The sequence below is a fragment of the Gorilla gorilla genome, chromosome 3 (assembly GCF_029281585.2).
Source record: "Gorilla gorilla gorilla isolate KB3781 chromosome 3, NHGRI_mGorGor1-v2.1_pri, whole genome shotgun sequence".
NCBI lineage: Eukaryota > Metazoa > Chordata > Mammalia > Primates > Hominidae > Gorilla > Gorilla gorilla.
The window spans coordinates 16539209-16557241 of NC_073227.2; the positions used below are offsets into that span (position 1 = coordinate 16539209).

General features: G+C 56.4%; 1 protein-coding gene across 1 annotated transcript; it reads right to left on the reverse strand.

Moving 5' to 3' along the window:
- Positions 1–10609: 10609 nt before the first annotated feature.
- On the reverse strand, positions 10610–14857 carry MSX1 (msh homeobox 1). The gene is made up of 2 exons (XM_004038381.5): positions 14168–14857; positions 10610–11819 (listed from the first exon to the last, which is right to left on the reverse strand). Exons 1-2 carry the CDS (start codon positions 14634–14636, stop codon positions 11377–11379), a joined length of 912 nt encoding a protein of 303 aa, XP_004038429.1. The 5' UTR covers positions 14637–14857; the 3' UTR covers positions 10610–11376.
- Positions 14858–18033: the final 3176 nt, after the last annotated feature.

The window sequence follows — 18033 nt, forward strand, 5'->3', positions numbered from 1 at the left end:
GCCCACCATGCCTCACCTGGTGATGCCAGGGGATTGAACATTGAGCCCTGACTCTCCTCACACTGGCACCCAGGTCCCTGCCAGGTGGAAGGCAGCAGCAGTCACACTGGGGACAGGGAGCTGGAGGCTGGGCAGGGGGTGGCTTCCCAGGGAGTGGAAAGCAAGCAGCCAAGAATTGTCCCAGGGAGGCATTTGAGGCAGGTCTAAGTGCCCAGAACACACTCCATTGTCCCATCAAACGTCACTTATAACGCATAAATTCAAAGATAAAAATCACTAAGAACTCCAAGATAGTGACTGCAGCACTACACCCCAAGCATGGCACCCTTCTGAGCGCAGGCCCCATGCCCATGAAGCCAGCATGGGGGAATGAAATCAGACTGGGCCCTGCCACTCCCCAAGCAGTGGTCAGGGGTTCATTCAGGTAAATGACTTCAGAGACCCCACACAATCCCGGTGAGCCTGGCCGGGTGCACGCTGGTCCCACCTGACTGTGAATGGACCCCAGTGGCAGGTGCTTACTCCCAGAAGGAACAAGGACCCAAACATCTTTGGAATCCCACCCAGGTAGGGCAGACCATATACAGGAAAAAGAAAGACCCCCTGAGATCAACGCCCTTCTGAAACCAACAGTTCCTGATCTCCTCCAGGGGCCTCTCTCTCAGCAAGAGGGTGATGTGTTCTGTGTGCGCCATGCTCTGGAACATTTCTTGCGGCTCATCCAAACCACTCGCCCTGTTCCTCCTGGAATGAAGGTGCTGGTGAGATGCAGCCATAGACCTCAGCACTCTCCAAAACCTGTTTGCCTGGAGTCAGCTGGGTGTCCTGGAATGACCAAGGCCTGCTTTCTCATCCCAGATTGACCTCCTCACTCACGGACAGGTCACAGAGCCTCAGTTCACTTATCTAGAAAATGGGCACAGTGAGATCCCGTCCCTGCTGCCTGCTAGATGATGAAGGCCAGAGGAGACAAGGTCTGTGAATTCACATGAACAGCACAGAGTCCCTTCAGCGAGGCAAATCATGCCAGGGTCATCTGAAGGTTGAAGACTGGTCACAGCCTCACAATGTTGCCCACTCATTGACTTGGGGAACCTTGCATTTGCTGGTCCCGTGGCCTGGACTTCCTTTATTCCATTCAAATGTCCCCCATGTTCCCTCTTCGGGAAAACCCCCACCCCGATCGCTATCTCGCCGCTCTGTTTTATATACTGCCTGGCTTGGTAGTGTTATTTTTCCGTTCCTTCTTAGTGCCACCAGTTTCCACTCAGATCCTGCGCTGCTGCGGGGCAGGGACCCTTTCCCAGCACAGCAGGGGCCTCAGCACCTCACCCTGACCCTGCACGTGGAGGAGTGGCTGAATGAGCCAGCGTCCCGGGAACCACTGCCCACGCCACACCTTTTAATATAAGAAATTATAGTCATTGTATTAAAATAAAATGAGGGAAAAGACAGACAATAAAGGAAGAAGAAACTTAGGGAAGAAATGAAGGGGCAGGAAGAAGTACTCTCAGGGGTCTCCGCCTGCTTCCCCTGCCTCCCCCAGCCCGGCTGTCAGGAAATCCAGGGCTCTCCTCCTGGAAATTAAGGACGTGGCTCAGGCATGGCTTTGTATACCGAGCTCCTGGGGCGCACCTGCCCCAACTCCCCACCCCCGAAGCCGGTGGAGTTTACTGGGCCAGGTGGTCTGCTGGCCCTACCCTCAGACGGGAGCTGCCGGATTTCCCGCCGGGAGGAGCTTGGGATTCTGCTGCCCAAGGCCCCGCCTCTCCAAGGAGCAGTCCGGAGCAGGAGCACTCAGAGCAAACTGGTCCCAGCGCCTCCTTGCGTCCCCGCCTCTCGCAGCTCCCCCTGGAGGCCCCCGAGGGCGAGGGGAAATCCCGGGTTTGGGTCGGGATTTCGGATTCCCTGAGGGCTCACCCAGAAACTGCTTGGTGAGCTTGGGCACATGGCTTGACATCTCTGGTCCACAGTTGACACGTCTGTGAAAAAGAACCAAGGCAATGTTTTCCTTTAGAGGCCTTGGCGTGGATTAAGGCAGACAGTAGCTATGGGGGGTCCTGCCGCAGACTCAGGCTCAGAGTAAGCCCTCACCGAGGGATGGGGCGCTCGATTCCCCACGCGGGGCCATACCGGGCGCTGGCATAAATTCCTCGGGCAGGAATTGAAGTGTGAGTCAAATCCCAGGTGCTGGTGGCGGTGGCGAGGGGCAGATACGGACTCACGTTCTGCTTCTGTTAAATGGACACAACAGACACCGCCGAAGCAGAATTGAGACAATTATTCCGATAAGTCGGGGCCGGGCGTGCCTTCCTCTCTGGATAGTTCATCCCTCCTCCCTTCTCTCCAGGTGCCCACCCCACACTTGCACAACCCTGAAAGTATCTCCTTACATTTTGCTTCCCGGGTTGCTCCCTTGCCTTCCTGGGTTGGAAATGGGACTAGCTGAGACCCTGGGCAGGTACCTTCGTGCCTCTGCGCGGCAGTGTGCTCATGTGTGCAATGGGATAATATTCCTCCCTAAGTCGCTCGACTTTTGTGAGGATTAAGGGGCCCCATGCACGCCGAGCGTTTAGCACAGGGTCTGGATCCGGTAGGAATCGATAGGTAGCAGTCCCTCCCTTCACAGGCTTCCAGACCTCAGTTTCCTGGGCCGCGAAATGGGCGCGGGCAGGGCCTGGAGGATGACTGCGTTCCAGGAGCGCAGGCGGAGCAGGCTCCTACAGCTGGCACGCAGCTGGGTCGCAGGAGCCGCGCAGGGTGTCAGAGGGAGGGGAAAGCCAGCGGAGTTGGGAGCTGCGGTTGCCCGGAGGGTGAGGGTGTCCGCAACGGACTCCGCCCCACAACTGAGGTTCAGCTGGCCCCGCCCCGGGCTGGCACAGCCGAGTTCGGGGACTCCGGGGCCGCAGCTGGGCGCCAAGGAATCCGGGTGAGCTCCGTAGGGAAGAGAAACATCCTTGGGTCCCGGCGATGCTTCACTCTGCAAGGCTGCGAAGTTTCTTCCGGAACCCTCTCGGATTTGGGGGTAGGGGAATCACCAAAGACGAGGCACGTCTCAGGCAACCACCCCTGGTCCCGGCCATTGACACTTCCCTCTCCTACAAGGGCACGCTGCCCCTTCTACCTCGCCCCCATCTTTCTCCTCCAAGTGGCCGCCAGAGCATCACAAAACGCTAAGCCTACTCCAAACTCTCGCCTAAGGCCGGTTCCAGCCGCGCCGGCCTCAGCTCTCCTTGGGGCTTTTGCATTTGCCGACCCCTCTCAATGGGAGATTCCTTCTTCAAACTACGGCCCCACCTCACCCTTCAAATCTCAACCCTTAAGTCGCCTCCGCCGAGAGGCCTGCCTTGACCGCTCTGCCAAAAATAGGCTCCGACTGTGCTTCCTGTCCCCGTCTTGTCACTTTTCCCCTTAGAAGCATTAAGCTCTACCCGAATTCGTATTTCTTAGTGTGCTGGTCTTGTTCAACGCCGCCGAATGAATTAATTTAAGGAAGCTGGACCAAAATTGGGGATGCCGGTTCTGTCCAGCCTTTCTGCCGGATCTCGGCCAAATCACGAACCCCCTTTGAGCCTCAGTATCTCATCCGTAAAGAAGGATGTTGGCCCATTGGTGACAATGGAGCATCACTCGGGTAACGCTCAGAGCAGTTTCTCCCAGTCCAGTGTGGGTTTAGGGATTCAGACAGCATCTAGAGTGAGGCAAACTTGGTCAACTTTGACCATGGCCAAAGGGGAATTCTGCCAAGTATAGGAACCGGCTCTGGCCTGGGCGCTTGCTTCCCAGTTGCCGGTCGGCCGTTGGCTGCTTTCTGCATTCATGCCAGAAGCAGCGGCAGAGGTTGGTGGGAAATACAGGCCGGGTCTTAGACACCTATGTGACATTTGGCAAGTCACATACGCTCTCTGTGCCTCGGTTTTCTCACTTGAAACAGATTAATAAGAGTGCCTGCGTCACAGGGAGAAGACTAAAAGAGGTGAAGGTGTCTTAATTCCGGGTCCAGAGTGGCGCACAGAAAATGGTGTTCCACCCTTCCTGACACTTTCCAAGAGCAAGAACACTCTCCTCCGCTTCCACTCCGCTCATCCCTTCGGCCTCAGGGACCTCCCCTCACCCACACACACCCTCGGGGGACTGGAGCCTAAGGACTTCCAATGGCGCTGCTGAGAGCAGAGCCGGCCAGCAAAGAGCGCTCAGGTCCCCATCCTGCCTCTATGCTCCGCGCTACGCTTGGCGCTCTCCTCGGGCGCTCCCCTTCTCACCCGGAGTTCTTACCGCGCGCTGCCTTTGGAGTCACCCATAGTTTCCTCTGCACCAGCCCGAAAGTGTTCCCATTCCGCGGACCAGGGAACTGAGATTTAGGGGCGCCAGATGGTGGCACCGGCTGTCTGAGTTGGAAGTTCTGTTTCACTCTCACTAGCTGTGTGATCTTGTCTGAGTCATTCAACTCTCTATGCTTCAGTCTATGAAACGGGTCACAATGGCACGTGCCCACCTGGTAGTGAGGATTCGTTGGGATAACCCGCGTGGAAAACTTAGATTCTAAGGGTTGTGATCCGTAGGCAAGCGCGCATACATGTCAGCTGCAGTCACCGCAGGCGGAACAACTGTGATGACCTCACCACCATCACCAAACTGGGGACGCAAGTGATGGTACAGCCCGTGGAGAACCCCTTCCCTTCTACTCTTTCAGGACCTGCCAGGGGTCATGATTGTGTCCATTTAACAGAGATGGAACCTGAGTCTTGGAAAACTCGAGAGGTGGGGGGCCCCACCCAAGGTCTCAGCCTGCCTCACACATTCCCTTTTAGTCGATGTGGCTGTTTCTCCGGTGGAGAAGCCCCTGCTGCCACCCAGGGGCCACGAGAGTCATCAGAGAGGAAACGGGGTTATCTTTTTAAAAGCAGCATCGTCAGAGAAACAGGGACTCAAAGCACTAGAGTCCAGCCCGCCCTTGGGGCAGCTCATCTAAGGGGCAACAAAGAGGCAGGGCGCCGCAGAGGGTTATGGAAAGTGCCAGGCGGGGGAAGCAAGGAGTGGTCTCGCAAAGGGGAGGCTTTGGGGTCTCTCAGACCCTCCTCCCGCTCCCTGAACCCCGCAAACTCTGGCAGCAGCGCCCGGTGGGCGCACACTCGCACTGTCAGGCCGCGCCCTGTGCATCATCAAAATCTCCACCCAGCTAGTGAAGGAGAAAGCAACTCCTGAGGTCGCACAGCAGCGGGCTTGGATCCCACCACTGTCTCCTCGCCTGTAAAATGTGCAACAAAGGCTGCCACGTAGGGTCGGGGACCCTTCCTTCCATCTGCCCCTAATCAGGCCCCAAATTGAGGGCGGGCTTTTGAATTCGCTTTTAACTACCCACCCCCCACTCCTCCCCCCCACCACACACACACAAGTGCCGATCTTTATTGCACCCCGCTGGTGCGCTAGCCCCTGCGAGCCTGGCATTAGGGGCAGACATTCATCCTGAGGGGGAAACCTAGATTCGAGCCCCATGTCCGAGTCAATGGCCGGCCTTGACTCTTTGGGAGTTTCCAGGGAGGTACAGACATAACCCTCCCGCCTTTGAAATTGATCTAAGTGTCTAAGTGCAGAACTCATAATCAATGTTAATTGCTGTCAGGGCCAAGCATCTCACAGAGCATTTCATTTTATTCCCTTAACAATAGAAGCAATTGTGACGATTCCACACTTTATATGGAAAAAGTGAGGCTCAGTGAAGTTAAGGAACTTGCCCGAAGTCACACAGTAAGTACCAAAACCAGAATTTATAAGTAGATGATCTGACTCCAGGCCGGCGACTCGACACCCGCGCTAACCAGGGTCTGAGACTGCTTCTTGAAGTACCGCCTTCTCTGTCCAGGGGAGGTGGGATGGGCATTCCTGATCTCTGGCTTTGGTCCGTGGCGAATAAGCAGGGTGTTGGGTCTGATCAAGGCATTCTGAAACCCTATGCCTAGATGGGAGAAGGTGGGTGTACAGGACGAGGTGGGGCCGAAGGGGGTCCCAGAGGAGGGTACCCAGGGGGAGAAAGGAGAGCTGAAGTCACTGGCTGTTCTTGTGCGGGGTGAGGGGAGCTCCCAGCGTTCCCTCAGGCGATTCTCCAGGCCTTCCAGTAAAAGGTCTGTGTCCGGGGATTGACCCCACGTGCGTAGAGCCAGGCTCCGCGCTTACCCTCTGGTGTCAGCACAGCAGAACACCCAGCGCTCTCACACCTTGCGCTCTGAGCTGAGCTTCTCGCTTGCTGTATTGAGCTTCCGCCGCTCAGGTCTCGCGTGGCTTTGCTCCTCCTCCCTGTAGTCCCTGAGTCTGAACGCCTCTCAATACAGCACCTCCTTGGTTTCTCTCTCCCATCTATGTCTATCTCTGGGGTCTCCCTCCCCCTTTCTCCCAATATTATATGTGTCTGTGTCACCAGAACCCCTGTGGAGATGTTAGAGAGTGGCCTTGAGTGTGTATGGTTGCCTCTATAACTAGGGCTTGTGGGTGTGGGATGTGAGTGTTGATTGTGGGTGTTGGGTGTGTGTTGGTTTTGTGTCTAGCATGTATTGGTTGTGCGTGGCTGGGTGTGTTGGTGATACGTGTTGATTTATGTGTTGTGTTTGTATTTGTCAGCCTTGTGTGTATGTGCTGGGTATGTGTGGTGGGGTGATGTGTGTTGATTCGTTTGTGTGTACCGCGTGTGTTGGTGTCTGCATATGGGTTATACATGTGTGTTGCATGTGAGTGTCATGTGTGTCTGTTTCGGTGTGTGTTGGTATGTCGTGTGGATGACGTGTGTTGGTCGTGTGCGTGTGCGCACTTGAGGATCTACTTGTAACGCAGGGAGCCAAGGCCAGCGTCCAGCACCGGAACTACAGTGAGCAGGCGCTGGGAGAGCTGGCTGTGAGCTGAGGGCCGCGGGAGGGCGCTGTGGGGGAGGCAGGCGGGGTGGAGGCAGGGTCCCCCTAGGCCTGGGAAGGGGGCGGAGTGCGCGGCAGGCGTGGGAGCTGTTGAGTGGAGCGGAAAAAAATTCCACAAGTCTGGAGTGGGGGCCTGGGAGTGCTCTGGAGAGTGGGCACTTGGTGGTGGCACTTGGGGGTCGGGGGCTTCCCAGGGCGTCCGGCGTCGGGGCCGGGGGACTGTTCCACTGTGGGGCGATGCGATCTGAGCGTCTGGGAGGGCGGGACGGAACCTTGGAGGCCGCGCGGCCTCGGGGGCCTGGCCAGGCCGGCGCCAGCCGCAGAGTTGAAAGGCGGCCGCGGCCTCTCCTCGCCGCTTCCTATTGCGCCCCCGAGGGCTCTAGGCGGGGCGCAGGCCTGGACCCGGCTGGGCTCACCTCCCGGCCTTGGGTCACTAAGGAGGGCGCAGCGGTAGGATTCGCACTCGGGGCCCCTGACTTACCAGTAACTGTCCTCACTGAGCCTCCTGCTCAATCTGGTCCTTCAGCCCCGGGTTCAGCGATCCGAGGAACTAACCTTAAAGTAAGGCGCTCTTAGCGCGAGGTCTTCAGACCCACCCCAGCCTCCCGGTGCCCAACTGCCCCGGCCCTGCGGACCTATGCTCAAAGCTCGAGGCGCCCCAGGTCCCTTGCCGCCAGGTAACCTCATTTCTGCCCCGCTTCCATGCCACGGACTGCTTTGGTCTTGACTGCGTGGTCAGAAGCTGAATTTGCAAAATGAGGCTTCCGTCTCCTCCCCAACAAAATGAAAACGCTTTCACAGCGTGCAGGGCCGGTGAGACGCCCCTCTCATTCCTCAAGGGACAGTGCCTGTTCGTGGTTAGAGCGCAAGGAGTTAAATTCAGAACTAGTTCCCGGATTCTGCGCTCCGTTTTCCAGCGCGACGCGCACTTCGCGGGAGAGCTGCTCAGGCACCAGGTGACCCTCAACCAGATGGAGATGGGCAATGCGGGAAAAACCGGATCCTCGAGTGGAATCCGTGTTGGAATTCCTGCTATGTCCTTCATTAACTGTGTAACCTTGGGAAAACCATGTCACCTTTCTGAGCTGCAGTCCTTTGCGCTATAAAAATCTCCTAGGTTTGTTGGGAGTCAGCGTGAGCGGGAACTCCCGGCACACAGTAGGCTGTGAGTGCAGACTGCTCCATCACTACCTCCCAGCGCGGAAGGTGGCCGACCTCTCCGCCTGGTAGATCCCATGTTTCTTGCCAGAGAAGGAAATTGGTCCGTAAAGGAACAGGCCCAGGAAACCCCTGCCCACTCCGCCCTCGGTTGATAAACCAGGGAACACAGTTCGAAGGACTGGGATGGATGAGAAGCAGTGCCGGAAGCGCAGCCGCGATTTCCGGCCGGACCCGGCTGACTGTGGCTCTGGGTGTTCTCCCCACACCAGCGTGCCGCTCCGATCTAGCAAACAATTATCGAGCACCTTGTGTGTGCACACCCTGTTCAGAGAGGGAATGCGGAAACAAAAGGCGGGCAAAGAATGGGCTAGACGGACAGAAACAAAAATGGGGAGATTCGGAGGCCCAGAAGTGGAAGGAAGCCCCTATCCAAGGCCAGCAACCAGAGGCGGAGGCGCGCGCGGGCCGGGGTCCCAGGGCGGCCGGGCCCTCGCACCCCGGCTGCGGCGCAGGGAGGGGGCGGGGAGGCGTGCCCGCCTCGCCTGCAGCTACCGCCTCGCTGGAGCCGCGACGCGTCTGCAGAGCGTGAGCCGTTGCTCATTACCGCAATTATGTTGCTCTAAATTTGCCTCTACCCTAAATTGCCAAACTCCAAGGAGCCAGGAGGCCCTGGAACTGGGGCCGGGGGAGACACCCGATCCTGCCCTGCCATTTCCCTATCACGGACGCGCGGAAAAAAACTTCGGTGGTGCGGACGCGCAGTAAGCCAAGAAAAGTCAGATGCACCCGGTATTCCCTGGGTGCCCTCCCGCGCGGGGGCTTGTCGACACTTCCCCCAAATCCTGGGGTGTAGGGGGAAGGGTCCAAGGCCCATTTCACAGACGAGAAAACGGCGGTGCAGAGAGATGATATGATCTTTTATAGTAAGTGGCGGGCTTGATCCACACTGAACCACATTGGCTCTCTGACTCCAAGTTCAATACTAACCCCACGACGAGGACATCTCTAGCGTGTTCCAGAAAAGAACCCAGATTTGCCAGAGCCGGGCGTCCTGCGCGCCGTCATTCGAGGGTTACTTAATTTATAGAGGAAAGAAAAAAGAAAAAAAACGCGGCGAGGCACTTCAGCCTTAAAGCACCTTTAGAGAGCTGCGTGGCGTGGGAGTCTGAGACCTTGTTATGCATAGCTCCCCTTTGGGGGGCGAAAAGGCCCAGACCCGGGCTCTGGTGCTTTTCTAGAAGTTCCCGGGCCGAGGGCAACAGCTCCGGGGCTCCCCAGGAGCGAAACTGCCCTCCACAGCAAGCTTTTCTTCTTAAGGAGCGGGGTTGTAACAAGTTCATACTGCAGCTCCAGCCAGGGAAGACAGAACCTTTGCCCGAGCTGCAGAGGCTGGAGGATCCGAAGCCCAGGACGCCCCGGAATGTGCCCGGCGCCCGTGCAGAACCTGCCCAGGGCGCGTTCCCGCAACCCTGGGCTCGCTGGGAATTCCTAGACCGACCGCAGGGTCCTGGGGCTAGAAACCGCGCGCTGCCCTTAGGGCTCTGTTTTTAACGTCTCTATCTGTGAAGCTGTTCACCCCTGCTCAAGTCCAACGCCAGGTACCCAGGTTTCGAACCATCTTTAGTCTACTGACCTCCGGCTTAACGGCTTACTGCAGACTCTCCGGCGCTATCCTGCGTGGAATTTGGAGGAGCGGGTCACCGCGGGACAGAGGCTGAAGGAGGAGAGGGATGCGCAGGTCTGCCGCCGCCCGAACACGAAAGACAACAGAGCGGTGCCTGGAGCTTAATAGGCTTTATTTAATCAGGGGGTAATTTTCTGCATTCGGCGTCCTCGCAGAACTCCCCGGAAAGCTAAACTTGGCGCGTGTGCAAATATATTCTCCTGGAAGACTGATCTTAAGAAAAACCGAGTTTGTGAGGGTTTGGTAACAGGGCTCCTGCCGAGGACTTTCCAGGCGAGAGTGGAAGGTGGCCCTGGGTTTTCTGTAAACTTTGTTAGGTTGTGTTGTGTTTTTAGCGGCCAGAATAGGGGGTGAGAAGGTTCTTATATTCTGGCAGCTCAAAATTAGTTCCACAAACCGCGTCTACACTGGGGGTAATTTAGAGAGGCAAGGCAATCGCTTCCATCCCCCACCTGGCCTCCCGTGGGAAAAACAGATTTGCGGAGGTGGGAATTGTCTGGATTAGCTGTCCACACTCATCAAACCATTTGGGAGATTTGCTTTGTTTTCATAGACAGGTTAAAAGGAGAGAAAGAAAGCAAGAGTTGGTTATAGGTTGCCCGAGTAAGTGTCGATTTCAGCTTAAAGTGAATTGGAAAATTGAGCCTAATTATCCTAGGTAATTACTTCAACTCTCCACTTGACTTTCCTAACGCAGATCTGTCGTGTGTGTTCAAAAAGACACCCCCCTCTGTCCCTGCATACCCTGTTATCACCTTTCAAAGTTGCTGTCGTAAAACTACCGTGAAACTGAAAAGCAACTGTACACATAAAGAGATGGCAAGAATCAAAATTAAAATAAAAGACTCAATCAGTAAAGAGATAATTTTTGTAGCTTAAAATTAATTTATTTAACAAATATAGCTATAATATAAATGATAATAAAATTTCAAATATACAGTATATTACATAGTACACACAATCCCTTCCAAAGGGATGTTTGAGAGCCACACAAATGTACTGTTAAATAGAAAGAGTTTTTGTTTTTTTTTTTTTTAATTTTACAATTGTGTTTCTGGTACTGGTAAGAGAGTGGTCCCTTCAACCTACCTTTGCAACACATCTGTGTTTTCCCTGCCCCCCAGAGCAAATGTTTTGTTGTTGAACTTGTCTTAAATTTTCCAATGGAAGAAGCTAGGATTCATCTCCCTGGCTGTCTAGTCTCTTTTTTTTTTTTTTTGAGATTGTTCTCATTTCCAAAATCGTTAGACACCGATTTCTCTGCGCTTTTCTTGCCTGGTGTCAGGACAGGGAAAAGCTATGCAGGAGACACGGCCTCTAGCTCTGTTCAACTGTCAATTCTGCTGGGGACCTTAGATAAATCTCTTAACCTCTCTGCCCTCAGTTTCCCCATCTTTAACTCGAGAGTGTAGATCTAAATGCTAGAAGAGTACTAAGGGACTCTTCCAGCCACTTTTTGGCAGGGATCAGACTTCGGAGAGTGAACTCAGGGAGCAAAGAGGTGAAACTGGAGCAGTGTGAGGGTTAAAGGGAAGGCGGCTGGCGGTGCCGAGCAGGGGAGCACGTCGGGGGTACAGCACCAGGGCTGGAGGAATCGGCTGGCCCACAGGTGGGCGACCGTGGGACCCTCTATGTCAGGTGGTACATGCTGTAGCCCACATGGGCCGTGTAGAGTCCCACGGGCGCCACAGGCAGCGCGGCGCGCTGGAAGGGGCCAGAGGCACCGTAGAGCGAGGCACCCGCCGCGGCCGCTACAGCTGCGGGGCCGCCGAGAGGGAAGGAGAGGCCGAAGGCAGCCGGTGGCAGCATGGGCTTGGCGGCCATCTTCAGCTTCTCCAGCTCTGCCTCTTGTAGTCTCTTTGCCTTGGCGCGGCGGTTCTGGAACCATATCTTCACCTGCGTCTCAGTGAGGCTGAGCGAGCTGGAGAACTCCGCGCGCTCGGCGATGGACAGGTACTGCTTCTGGCGGAACTTGCGCTCCAACGCCAGCAGCTGCGCGGTGGTGAAGGGCGTCCGCGGCTTACGGTTCGTCTTGTGTTTGCGGAGGGTGCAGGCTGGGGGGCTCAGCCGCCCTGAGGGTCGAAAGAAAAAAAAGCAAGGGGTTAAGAGAGAAGCATTGGAGCATGATCAGCCCAAGAAGTAGTAATAATAGCCAAACAATACCAGATATTGAGTGCCGCCAAGTGCCTCGGTGCCGGGCATCGCGCAAGGCACTTGAAATATATTTTCTCCAATTCCCATTGCAACCCCGCAGGGGAGAAGTTCCTGTCTACTTTTTGCAAATGAAGAAACTGAGATTCCAGGAGAAAAATACCCATGTTGAAGGCTCGATGTCCACGTCTTAGGCCTAAACAGCTGGGAAGATGTGGAATCACCTTTGTGCTGCCCGGCGGCTTAGGAAGGCCTTCATGGCGGGCCTCCTCCCAGGGCCACCCAGAGGAAAGGTGGATGTTAATACAGTTGACGAAACATGCAGAAAGAGGCCCTGCGCCCAGCCCAAGGGGACATTTAGTTTTACGCGTTGGCCAAACATTTATCAGTGCCCACGGAGTGCTTCAGTGTGGGGCTAGGCCATTTTGTGGCATAGAATCCAAATCAAATTCTACACTTTCCCCGGAACACTTCGCTCCTACGGGATTCTAGGAGTAGTTCCCGCAGACCAGAGATGGAGCAGCGCAGACCATCATGGAGGGTGCACTGTGGCCAGCTCTCTTAGAAATAGAAAGTGTCATCTGGAGCGGAGAACGAGGGGCTGCTTTATTCTAATGGGCTTTTTCTTTAGATTGTCTCAGTCCTCTGTTGGATCGCGTTCACCCCTGGCGCCAGGGCCCTCTGGCCCCACTCAAACGTTTGTGTGTGTGTGTGTGTGTGTGTGTGTGTGTGTGTGTGTGTGTGTGTGTGTTGATGTTGTTGGGGGTGGGAGTGTTGAGATCGCCTCTCCCCTCAACCTGTGGCATAGTCAGCAGACACCAACATGCCCAGCTGTCTTTTTCTTTTGGCTTCAAAATAAACCTCAAGGGTGGACAGTGAAGAAGTATCGGAGCGCAGGACTAGTGCAGGTCGGGGATGGGGTCCGCTGGGGACTACCCCCGGATAAAATGTGGAACAAATTATCCCAACACAGCCGGGATCGCTTTGACTTCGGGGTCTTGGGGCCCAAGGCCCTAAGCGTTGGAAAGGACACTTTGCCTGTGCAGCAGCTTTCCCGGCAGAAAGTGAATTCAAATCAAAGATGTTTCACCACGCGGGTTTTGCCTAAGTATGCATTTTTTCACACTTCTCTAAAAAACAACCACAAACAAACAGAAAAAACAAAACAATCAAAGAAAACACAACGATCCTTTGGACTTTCAGACCACCAGGATGTGAGTCAAACGAAATCTCGTGTTAACACCCCGCTTCTTCCCCGCTGGAGGCCACCGGGAGTCCGGGAAGCGCTTGGCCCCCAACTAGCTTTCCGCCGGGCCGCCTGAGGGGCGGGCGCCGAGAGAAACGTCACTCCCTTCAGCGGCGACAACCCAGAGCGGGGCCACCTTCTCCGGCCATTAGGCTTAGGGAGGGACTGGCCTTTCAAAGACGTTTAATCCCCAGATAAAAATCATTCCTCAGCATCACGCCATTGAAATCTGGCTGCTATTATGCCGAGCAAAATAATCGGAGGAAACGAGGAAAACTTGGGAATTTCCCGTGCTCCTGAAATATCTCCGAGCGTGTTCTCTGAGTAGAGCAGCCAGGGGGCCGTGAGGCCTTGGAGCGAACCGCCTTGGGCACCTGGAGTCCACTTTAATGGCTCAGTCCTAGACGTTTGGGAGCTTCCGATAGGATTAGAGGGGGCGCCTTCCCCTAATTGACTTGGTGCCCCGCCCCCTCCACTGGAACCTGAATGTCCCCACCCCTGAATCATCCATCCGCCCAAAGCACCAACTATCTGCCTCAAACTCAAAGGGCATGGGGAGGTAGAATTCTGTAGGAGCTTCGGAACCTCTAGGCAAAGAGGTACTTGAAAGGGAAGAGGGGCTGGGGGACACCAGCTCCTACTGCGAGAAAGTGAAACTCCGGGTGCAGGGAACATATCCGCACCACACACATTCATCCGCTGGGGTGAAGCCGATGAAACAGAGTTTGGGATCAGATGAGGGATCATGGACCCCTGAGGTCGTTTGGTGGGGGCAGGAGGACAGGGTGCCCAGACATCGGTGTCCTATCCGTTAACTCCCACCCGCAGCATCTCCGGGCCAAGGCGAGGAGGTCTGGAACATTCTTCCTGGGTGGGAGTGGAGGGAGGCGCAAGACCCGGCCTTGCAGCCCACGGCTCCCTAGCACCGGCTGCAGGTACGCAGGCGCCGGAGGCCACCAGGAGCCCTCGGGTCCCACACCCCGCCAGGCCCCCTCCCTCTGCGCCTGGGTTCTGGCTACTCACTGGCCGGCGGCGGGGAGAAGCGGGGGCTCTGCATCCACGGGGTCCTCTCGGGCTTCTCGGGGCTCTCGGCTTTGACGAGCGCATCTTCTGGCAGCTTGAGGAGTCCCCCCACCGAGAAATGGCCGAGCGGCCGCGGCGAAGAGGGCGCGTCCGGGGCTCCCAGCGACCCCGGCGGGACGCCCAGTGGCTGCGCCGAGCCACCCGCCGCCTGCACGCCCTCGGAGGGCGCCAGGGCGCTCTCCTTGGCCCCCGGCTTCCTGTGGTCGGCCATGAGCGCCTCCACGCTGAAGGGCAGGAGCGAAGGGGACACTTTGGGCTTGGCCCCCTCCTCGTCCGCGCCCATGGCGGCTGCCGTGGCCGAGGCGGCGCTGGGGGCCTGGCCCGCGCCTCCCCCCGCCGGCTTGCCGAAGGCGGAGTCCTCCCCTTTGACACCGAGTGGCAAAGAAGTCATGTCAGCAGCCGGGGCCATGCAGAGCCGGGCCCCCCCTTCTGCCGCAGCACTGGCCAGCCGCCGGGCATGGGCTCCGGGCGGGCTGGGAGCGCGGCCGGCCTCTGCGAGCGCCCGGGGCCCTGGCCGGGCGGACCCTCCCGCGCGCGCCTCCCGCCCCTCCCCAGCAGGCCAGCTCCGGCGTGCTGGGCCTGGCCCCCGGTCGCCGCCGCCGCGCAGGCAGAGTTCCCGGGAGCACTCGCCGGCTCCGGGCCCTGCCGCGGCTCCCCAGAGAACTTGCTAATAAGGCGAGGCCAGCGCGGCGGCGGCCAATCAGCGCGCGAGGGGGCGGGCCCGGAGCGATCCATTGGGCCGCGGTCCTGGGGACTCGCCCGGAGGCGCGCTGGGCCTGGGGGCACGCAGGGCAGGGCCCAGGAGGCGGAGGGCAGGGGAGGAGAGGGGGTGCCAGGGAAACTTTCCTCTGCGCTGAAGCCCAAGAGGCCCTCTCTGCGGGAGTCCCCTGGGTCTCTAGCTTTCTGTGTTCCCGGGGGATTTTCCCTTGTTCTCGTTCCTTCTCTTCTGCCCTCCTCTCCTCCCCTCCCCTCCTCAGCCCTCTTTTCCGCTCCTCTTTTTTTCCCCCGTCCTTGTTTCTCTCCTCTACTGCTTCTTTTACCTTTCTCTTTAGTCTGTGGCTGGGTTTCCCTGTGCCCCTCTCCACTGTCTGACCCCCCCACCTTCTTCTACCACAATAATTTGAGTTGAGGTTATTTCTTACACATTCATTTTATATATTTTTAAAAAATACGCATGGCTATTTATCCTAGGAGAAAGACATACTATTAACTTCTTTTCAAGAAACGAAACAAAACCAAACTTTCATTTTCTTCCTGTTCTGAAATCTTCTAAACTTTACCTCGAGGTAAAAGTGGGCCTTTGTCTCTAACTTAGAGCTGGAGTAAACCTTGCGGGAAGAAGCTAGCTTCCTGTAGTGCCAAGGATGTGAGAATACGTAAGATTATCTAGAATCTGCAGTCGGTTTTCATACACGATGTGTATTTCCCCCCACCCTCGCTCTGAACTTCTGTCCCAAGGGTCACAACACCTATAGCGCCCGGGCGGGGAAAGGAGCTGCCAGATCCTCTTGATATAGAACTTACTGAAATAAAACCAACAGAATCGTCAATGAAACACCGATCTGGTCTTAAGGTGACCTCAAACAACGCGTCCTCGGAAACAATGACATGTCCCTATCTCTGGGTCGCTGATCCTGGAGGGGAGAGGCACATTTGGGGGAGGGGGCTGGGAAAAGAGGAAAGTTCCTGGAGGTGGACTCTAGTGTGGGACTTGAGAACTTTTCTTTTGCCAGTTTCGGAGAAAACGTGATTTAATGTTTGCTGTTAATAATAATAATAATAATAAAGACAGAAAAAATGAGTTGGGGTCAGGGGAGATGCAAGATCTGCCTGAAGCGGGGTCGGGGCTTGGCCATTTTCTGCGCCTGTCGCTTTAGGGCCTCTCCTTCCGCGGCCCAGGCCAGCGGCTCTCAGGGAGTGAGCGGAGGTGATTGGCGGCTCACTCGGCCCTGCCATTGATGACTGCGGGGTTCTAATCTCCAGGAAACACAAGGGGCTGCCGTGGCCATTTAGGGGTAATTATCCGAGCGCGGAGGGACAGCGAATTCCCTCGACTTTTAACTGGGCGCAATAAAAGCTGTAGATTAGGGGCGTCCAGATTAGGGAAAATGAATTAGAGCGGGAACTTTATTATCCGGAAGACGTCCGGGGTCTGGCGGCAGGGGTCGGGCTGCGGACGCCGGAGCGATTGGTAGCCTCCCATCTGTCCACAGGCCGCCGAGATATGCTGAGGCCTGGGGAAGTTCGGGAATACCTGCATCTGAATTTTACGCGCATCTCCAGGTTTCTAAAGGACCCAAGACTGCAACTCAGGCACTGGGCAGTGGTTGGGGCTTCTAGCTCGAGTTGGGCCGGCTGGACGCGCGGTGCACCGGAGCCTCCGGAGGTTTGCCCGAGAGGGTACAAGGATAGAAGACCTTAAGACCCAATTTTGAAGCTCAGCTCGCTGAGGCTGAGCAAGGCTGTAGGGCAAATACCTTGCTGGTAGCCCAGCCAGGACAGCAAGCAACAACATCTTCCTCTTCTTCTTCCTCTTCTTCTTCTTCCTCTTCCTCTTTTTCTTCCTCTTTTTCTCCTCCTCCTCCTCATCCTCCTCTTCCTCCTCTCCTCCTCCTCCTCCTCCTTCTTCTTCCTCTTCCTCTTCTTTGAGACGGAGTTTTGCTCTTGTCGCCCAGGCTGGAGTGCAATGGCGCGATCTCAGTTCACTCCAACCTCCGCCTCCCAGGTTCAAGCGATTCCAGGACGGCGAACTTCTATTGCTCCCTTTCTAATCAAACTCTCGTCAGAACAACCCCCTCTGCACCCAGCCAGAATCTCCCTTTGTGGCCAGGTTAAAGGGGGAGAGGAAACAGAGGCCTATCTGCTTTTGGGGCCATTTAAAAAGCGAGCAGTGTGCCTTTTCGAGTCTTTGCTTAGTTCCGCCCTCGCCCTCCTTCTGCAAATGTTTTGCTCCCAGGTCTCTTTAAGAATCTGATACAGCCAAGAACTTCTTCCCTAGAAAAATGCACATCTACAAAAACACATTACAAGCAACGGGGCAGACAACTTCAGGGGCTCTGGACCCAAGTGGAGTCCTCCAGTTAAGAACCCCTGCTTTAGGGCTGAGCGGGGGCTTGAACTCAGAGAGTGAAGCCGCAGGGTGCAGCGGGGGCTAGTGTGGAATTTGCGGCGGTCGCAGTTGAGGAGCGCAGCAAGGCCTGGACTCCGCCGCGCGGGGGGGTGGGGGGGGCGGGGGGCGGGCGGCCTGAAAAGGGCCGCATCGCTAATTGCGGGGATAAACAATGTGTCACGATTCCTCAGCGCGCCTAATAGGCAGACTAGGATGTTGTTTTAAGGCGCCAGCGGCGGCCGGATCAAAGGCTGCACCCGGCGCACGGGCCCTTGAAGTCGCGCCCCTGCCTCCAGGGAGCAAATCGCCTGGCCCCGCAGCACCGGCCCCGCAGCCAGCCCCTCGGCTTCCCGAGCCGGGTCTGAACGCCACGGTGTCTTCTTTATAGGTTCGGCCTGGGTTCGTGTCTGCTGTCGCCCCGCGCGGCAGGTTAACCTCGTGTAAACGTTGCTAGGCGAGAAGAGTGCATCGGCAGAGAAGGGGGTTCAGACTGGATTCCGTGTCAGAAAAGCGCGAGGCTCTCCCATTGCTCTGCCCCTGGATTGCGAGAGAAAGGTGCCGGCAGTCTCAAGAGAAAGGTGCCGGCAGTCTCAAGAGAAAGGAGTCAGATAAAAGAAATAAAATGTCTGCCTGTTTCCCAGGGCGTTGTTTGTTCCCGCGGGAGGAAAGGCACGAGTTACAGGGGCAGTGAGAGGGA

Bases quoted from the DNA above. Each gene is read 5' to 3' on its own strand.
- MSX1 (XM_004038381.5), bottom strand. From the start codon at position 14,636: ATGGCCCCGGCTGCTGACATGACTTCTTTGCCACTCGGTGTCAAAGGG. The intron at 11,820-14,167 runs GTGAGTAGCCAG...TTCGACCCTCAG, and splicing joins CTTCTCCCCGCCGCCGGCCA to GGCGGCTGAGCCCCCCAGCC.